Source organism: Propithecus coquereli, unplaced genomic scaffold, assembly GCF_000956105.1.
Source record: "Propithecus coquereli isolate 6110/MARCELLA unplaced genomic scaffold, Pcoq_1.0 Scaffold533, whole genome shotgun sequence".
NCBI lineage: Eukaryota > Metazoa > Chordata > Mammalia > Primates > Indriidae > Propithecus > Propithecus coquereli.
In genome coordinates, this window is record NW_012151208.1 from 1,522,090 (window position 1) to 1,529,781 (window position 7,692).

Genomic DNA, 7,692 nt, shown 5'->3' on the forward strand with positions numbered 1-7,692 from the left:
CCATCCAGCTAATATTTGTTGGGTACTTATTGGACACTCCTGGCGATGCTGATTCTTGGGAGGCACTATGCAATGGAAACTGATGAACAGTTTAAAAGTATGTAGTGAGCTAGGACGACGCCACGGCACTCTAGCCTGGGCAACACAGTGAGACTCTGTCTCAAAAAAAAAAAAAAAAAATATGTAGACAAATAGGAGAGAAGGAAGATTCAGCTTGTGTTTCCAGGATATTCTCTGTGCTTTCTTCCACGACCCCATGAGCTGCCATGTGTGGGAATGTAGCTACTGGACAGTCTGATTTGTGCCTCGAGATGATGATTCTGAATCGCAATTTCTATCGGTGGTTGTAAACTGGAATCCTGTAGCGTCCAGTCTCTGCGGGGGTTGAGTGCTGCCTTTGTGTTAAATCCACAGTGGTTTTTTAAAAATCAAAATCATGTTTATCACACCATTACTTAAATAGGTACAAACAAAAAGTAATTTATAAATTTCTAGTGTTTATAGTATTAATAAATCAGAACCAAATAATGATAGAAACCTTCAAAACTTCACAACCAACAGAATTCAAATCAACATGGGTTCATGTCAGGAAAAAAATGTGAAATGACCAGAAAAAGATTACTGGGCATCCTGTCTAGTATACCCGTCCAAGTTTTCTCTGCTTTTTATTGTCTTTGACCTATTTTACAAATTTGTAAGCTGTAGAAAATTGATAGTAGTGAAAATTATTCTGGCCCACAGAAATACAAATGCATTGTGTTGTGTCCAGTGGCGATGCAGCGGGTTACTGCTCAGTGGACATGGACCAGTTTTACATCTATTTGTAAATACATTTCGGCATTCTTGATTGCCTCGTGCATTTTAAATTCTCCTTTGAACCAGGTGTCAGGTCTTACTGGTTCTTTCATTAATGAATGAGTTAAAATCTTTTACATATATTCATTTTATATTTGTGCGAGAAACAATTCTGCCTTTTCTAGAAATTATCCTTTAATATTCATTTAATGTGGCAATTTAATATTCATTTAATTGAAATTTAAGGTTTTGCTGATATGAGATTGCCTGTCAAATTTCTCCCTGTTTAAATACCTGGCAGCAGGCTCCTGTGGCATTTGTAGTAACTGTGGACATGAGTTTGTGACTCCCAGGTACTATTATATCCACATTTACACTCATATATTGTTGAGGTTTTAGAAACAATTCCTGGAGCTATTGGGCCTATATCTACTTCCTCGACCATTTGCTCCTCTCCTTTTCCTGCTATCCCTGGGCTACCTGTCCAGGCAGAAGTTCCCAAGAAAGCCCCTGTGGAGCAACTTGGGCCCCAGGGAAGGTAGGAATGTGAGTGCTTTGGAACTGAGACTTCTTCTTGATGAGTTATTTGGGTTGGTTTGACCTCTGCAACTTGTTCCTAAAGACTACTTCAGTAATTGTGCAGACAAGGGGTGAAAGAACCTCCCAACTCAGGTGGATTATGCTCATTTCTTAGCCTCTGAACCTGTGCTGTCTAATACAGTAGCCACTACCAATGGGGCTATTGAGACTTGAAATGTGGCTAGTGTGATTGAAGCATGGAATTGTTAATTTTTAATTTTAACTAATTTAAATTTAAAAACTGATGTTCGATTTAGTTATTTGAAAACATAGTACATTTGGAACCACTTGGATATGTGAATCTGCTTTTTAACCATACATTTTATGACATCAAAATACAGAACAAGTTCTCATAACAGTGAGGGTGGAGGTAAACAAATAAAAAACAAATAAATAAATACAGAACAAGTATTTTCCATGACAATTTCTCTCTCAGATTGACATATGCTGCAAATGTAAAATACACACCAGAGTTCAAAGTTTTTGCAAAAAAGAATGTAAGATTCCATTAATATATTTTTGTATTGATTACATACTGAAATGACAATATTTTGGGCATAGTGGGTAAAATAAAATATATTATTAAAATAACTTACACCTTTCTTTTTGTTTTTAGACGTGGTACTGAAATTTTAAGATCACATCCGCGACTCACATCATTGGAACAGGCCCCTCTGGACCGTGAATTCTCCCATTCTTCTCCACCTATTCCTTCCTCATTTACTATGCAGCACCCAGGTGGTTCTGAACTCCGCTTTTTTGCGTTGGATTCCTAATCCCTGGCACCTTTTTCTTCTTGCTAGGTGAGCCTACTGCCTACTTTTCCATGCACTTCCCAGGAGGGGTTTAGAGTTTCTGCACACCAAGAGCCCCCCAAAGACCTTACAGGAGTGGTGTGGCAATTGCAGACTCTTCCCGCCAGAGGGAGCTGCGTTACTGCTGTCGTTGCCAAGCAACTCTTCTTGGCCCGGAAGTAGTTCCCCGCCTCGTCGCGTAACTTCCAGCGGGCGCAGGCGCAGGGTGACTTCCGACGGGCGCAGGTGCGGGGTCGCGGCTAACCGGCCTCGGGAGCGGCGGCGGCAAGATGACCACACTCCGGGCCTTCACCTGTGACGACCTGTTCCGCTTCAACAACATGTGAGTGAGGCTCGCCCAGAGCCAGCCGTTCCTAGCCGGGCTCCGCTCCCTGGCCCTGCCAGCTCGGTCCGCGGCTGTCCCCTGCCAGCCGGCCCCCCTCACCTGAACCCGTTGGAGCCACCCCCGCCAGCCGACACGGCAGCCTCCCTCGGGGCCACGGGGTCCATGCGCGCCGGCCTTGGTGACCTTGGCCAAGGTGCTTCAACTTTATCCCTGGCCCCTGCGTGCTCGTGGGTACCGGGGCTGCGCTCGGGCCGCCTCTCAGGGTCGCTGTCAGGATGCGCTGGGTGATGGAGCGAGGAGGGGGATGGCCCTGAGCCTCCAGCCTGGGCTCGACGCCCGACTGCGCGGCTAGTGACCGGACAGTGACTCTTCTGGGAAGTGGGCACCCCTGAAGTACTGGCCGCAGAGGGTGGTTGCGAGGCTCGGAATGAAGTCAGGAGCCAAGTTTGTGTGGCACGTGTACACTGTGAAGCCCACCTGGTGGTAATGGTTAAATTGTATCTGAATGAAATAACTTTGTGACCCTTTTGCCCCACCGCAGCGGATGCGGTCTCAGTCGCTGCTGGTGTTCGTGTTGTTTAGTTACTGTAGCTGCGCGCCCTGGCGTAGACAACTTTTTTCTTTTGTGAGGAGTCTGGGCAGTGGGCGATGCTGGGTGAGGCTCCCATTGTGCACGGAGCCCTGGTGCAGTTTCTTTCGATCCGAGTTAAGGAGAGACCTATGACTTGCAGGTACTATTTTTTTTTTTAAAGAAAATACTTTCATTATGAAAATTTCTGAGCATTTAGAAAAGTTGAAAATTTTACCGTGAACTTTTGTAGACACACCACGGTTAACATTTTGTTACATTGGCTTTAACACATACCTCTCTATTTGTCCTCTCAGATTCACCTTTAACACATTAACTGCCATGTGAGTTGTATTTAACTCACTCGAGTTTTGAGCCTGGGGCCTCGTGAAGCATATGTAACTCACACATCTCTTTACCTTGGGAGTCAATTGAACTATCTTTCAAGCTGCATATAACTCATGCACAGAAAACAATAAAAAATAGCAAATTTTTCATTAAATTGAAAAGGATCCTTTTGTTCTCAGAGTTTTTATTTTTGTAACAACACACCATAGCCCCAAGGGAAAAAAATTTTTTTCTAGTGTGCCGGTCATTGTGTTAAAAACAAGGGGGCAGTATGTGAAAACTAATGATCAGGTAGTTCAGATTCAAGTGGCAGGAGATGGAAAGAACCTTAGAATGAGGTGGCTAGGAACATTTGAGAGAGGGGGTGAGCCTTGAAGGATGGGTAAAATGTTAGTGAGGAAGAAGTTAGTTCTGGAGAGGGGAGTCAGTTTGAAGCCGGGGAAACCTGAAGTGTGGTCCTTTTCTGTCACTGAGCAGTCAGAGAGAAATAGGTAATTCTGGACACTGGCTTCATCATTAAGAGGTTTACACTTGATCCTGTAGGAAGACTTTTCTACTGGGCCTCTCTGGATCAAAGCAGCATAGCTATGGTGACTTGTGTCAAACTCTAACTTTTCTGAGGGTTTTATGTAATAATCCAGTTAATCCTCACAATTCTGTGAGATGCTTTCATACCCATTTTATGTATGAGTAAACTAAGGTTTTGCAGGCTCAAGTGAATTGCCCAGGCGATGGAGCCTAGAGGTGGGAGTAGAGCAAGGACTCCTACCCAAGAAGATTGGCTCTGGAGCACTGGTTCTTAAAGAGTTGGTCCCTGACAATTCTCTGAGAATTTGAGCTGTTTCAGAACCACTGTTCTGGAGGCTAAACTCTCAACCACCGAGCTCTGTGGGGTGTGAGGTGATTAGAGGAGGTAAACCTGGCAGGTGAGCCATTTAGAAGGCCTTGGCAATGGCCCAGAGATGATGACTTGACAAATGCCTCAGTGTGGGAGGTAACAGGGTGCCTTGAAGCTTCAAGAATAGACAAGGGCTTGGAGAATCAGTTTTAACTAAAGAGCTAGGAAGGGACACTATTTTATAGAAGAAACATACATATGAACACTTACAATAAAACATTAGATTTCAGAGAATCATCTGGCTTGTTAAGTCCTCTTCAGAATATGCCATTAGGGGAACCCAAACTTCCTTCCCATTTTCTCCTATTTTCTTGCTTCTTGGATTAGGGCATTTTGGCAGAAAACTATGAGAGTCACTCAGATTTGTTGCAGTAGGAATTGAAAGAAGCAATGGATGTAGAACATTGCAATTCATTTAACAAACAGTATATTTATTCTTGGAAAAATATTTGAGTGCCTACTATGTGCCAGCACTAGAGGCACAGCAGTGAACAAAGACAAAACAAAAAATTAGTGTCTTTATGGAACCTACATTTTAAAGGGGAAACAAATACAACATGTAGAACTTAGTGCTCAGTACAAAGGAAAAAATAGAAGTAGGGAAGGGAAATGGGAAGTGAGTGGGGATTCGGCTTCAGACAGGGTGTACAGGGAAGTGAGGGAGTATATTGGGGGTGGGGGAAGCTTCCAGGCAGAGGGAACTAAGTGCAGGGATACCCCATTTCAAATAGGAAGAGGAGGTGAGTGAGCCTGGAGTAGAGTCAATTCGGGAGTGCAAGGGGACAACTTCAGAGAGTTAGAAGGGCTAGGTCTTGGAGAGGCCTTTATAGGACTTGGGCTTCTCTGCCAAGTGCACTGAGAAACCCAGGTGGAGAGGTAACATACGCATCTGGGTATGGGGGTCTCTAGATTGGGTCTGAGCTAAACATAGAAATTTGGGGGTCAACACTATAGATGGTGACAGGTGACCAGGAGAGAAGGTGACATCAGTGATGGAGTGAATGTAGATAGGAAAAATAGTCTTCAGAATGGCACCCTAGGGCATCAAGTGTTAGTGTTAAGGAGACAAAGTGTGTAGCTCAGAGAGGTGGGAGGAAACCTGATGGCAAGTCTCAGAAGCTGAGTGAAGACAGCATTTCAGGCAGAGGGAGTGGGGAACTTGCCAAGAGCTGCTGATGGCTAAGTGTACATCATATTTGTACATTTCTTCCAGGAAACAGACAGAAATTGAAGATGCAGATGCAGGAGAGAAAGAATTGCAGGAGCCAGTCTCAAGTGGGGTGAGGGAGTGGGATCTACTCACCAGCACTCTGCATAGTGACAGGAGAAGTAGCAGTAGCATATGGGTACATACAGATGCTTGTAGTAGGTAGTTCAGTGGTGGGACTTTGGTGAAGCTTTCTTCTCACTGTTAAATTTTCTCTCTGATGAAATAGGGAAGCAGCTGAGATAGAGAAGGGGCGGCCTATTCGGGAATGGTGGCAGAGCTAGAGGAGATGGAGCAGTCATTGAGAAATGTGGGAGAGTGAGTCCCCCCACTGTGTGGGAGCAGTGATCCTCCAGGTGTGGTTCGGTGGGGGGTCCCCAAGATTGTTTTGGGAATTCTGCAAGGTCAGAGTTATTTTCATGATAATACTAAGATGGTGTTTTGCCTTTTTCACTCTCACATTCTTGTAACTGTGCAATGGAGTTTTCCAGATATGTGATCTTTCAACAGCAAGCATAACAAATGCTTGAAAGTCCACCTACACCTGTCTTTTAAGCAAGATATTGCCAAATTGTTAAAACAATGCCATTGTTGTCACTAATTTTTTTTTGTTTTTGGAAATACAGTGTTTTTTGGTAAAGTTATTCATTGATTTATTATTTTTAAATGAATAAATATTTTAAAAATTTAAGTATCAGTAGCTATAACCCACATAAACAAAATTTCTTTGGCAGTCCGCACCCTCCGCTCCCCAGTGTAAATAGATTCTGAAAACAAAATTTTGAGAACTGCTGGACTACAGAAATGTAGTATGACTGTCTGGCAGGGTCTCAAAGAAGAACTTTACTGGAAATGGGAAGAGGAACAGTTGAAAGTACCTGGTTGTGAGCCTGGCAAACTAGGGGCTCCACTAATTGAATAGTAAAGTGAGGAGACAGAGCTATTTGGGGATGGAGGAAATGGTTTTTCAGGATGCAGATTTGGGAATGGTGTGATGGGATGTGCTGGTGAGGCACCCATGGCACCAGAGCCAGGTTGGGAGCCATCCTCTGAGGACACGTGATTGAAAGTATAGGAATGGGGTGGTGGGGAAGGAGAGGTGGGAATGTAGAAGAGGAGTGGGAAGCGAAAACCAAGTGGCCAAGTGGCAGGAGTGCTCACATATAGAGAGCAGAATAAAGGAGAAATTGTCAGGGAAGACCCAGAGACAGAGGGAGGATCCTTGTGGTTAGATGCTGCAGCAGGTGAGTTTGACCTTCTTTCTGTGTGCCTTCTTGGTCCCCAGTTTCATTAACAATTTATTGTAATTTAGAAAATGCAATTAACTGATGTAGATTTATTAACTTTATTTCGTAAAGCAGCAGTTAAATGAAAATGTATAAATACCTTTACAGTTGCTGTGACAGCTTACTGTGGACATTAAATAGTTTAAACCATTTTCCTTTGCCTTAAAGTTGGTTTTAAAGTTGTTGATTAAGCATGTTGTTTTCCTTGTGGCATATTATTTTTAGTTTTAGCAGGTTTTTGTAAACATTGCTTACTACTGACATTTCTCTTGTTTCTTTCAGTAACTTGGATCCACTGACAGAAACTGTATCCTTTTTTAAAAAAGTTGAATGAAGATTTACTAAAAGTAAAGAAAATGGAGAAACAAAAGGGAAAAACAGATCTGAGTACTGAAAATTTAAAAACTTGTAGGTCAGGAAATAACACAAACAACACTGAAAGCAATTAAAAAAAATAACTGAGAACAAGAGTTGTCTTATATCTGCCTGACAAACTGTTAACATAATGACCTCATATAAACCTGTAACATTACAGCTCCCCTACCCACCCAGCCCTCAGTAGTAAGCATAGCTGTGTACAATAGAAAGCACAGTGACTTCAACAAGATGGCTTATTTCTCTGTGATATGAACAAAGTCTGGCGATGAGCAGTCCATGACAAGCCATGGTTCCATGAAGTCACCAGCAACTGTGCTCTTTGCAGTTTAACGACTCTACCATACCTAGGGTGCCCTTAGTCTTCCTTTTCCAGGTGGCTGCCTGAATCAAAAGAGGGAAGGCCGGGCGCGGTGGCTCATGCCTGTAATCCTAGCACTCTGGGAGGCCGAGGCGGGCGGATTGTTTGAGCTCAGGAGTTCGAGACCAGCCTGAG

At 43.5% G+C, this 7,692-nt stretch overlaps 1 protein-coding gene across 1 annotated transcript in view; it reads left to right on the plus strand.

Annotated features, from left to right (window-relative positions):
• Positions 1–2,346: 2,346 nt before the first annotated feature.
• The window catches only part of NAA20 (N(alpha)-acetyltransferase 20, NatB catalytic subunit), a 15,910-nt gene continuing 10,564 nt past the window's right edge, over positions 2,347–7,692 (plus strand). Inside the window, exons 1-2 of the mRNA XM_012657218.1 lie at positions 2,347–2,511; positions 7,104–7,128. Of these exons, the coding sequence (XP_012512672.1) occupies positions 2,459–2,511; positions 7,104–7,128 (78 nt within the window). The 5' untranslated portion in view covers positions 2,347–2,458. The remainder of the gene's footprint in view (positions 2,512–7,103; positions 7,129–7,692) is intronic.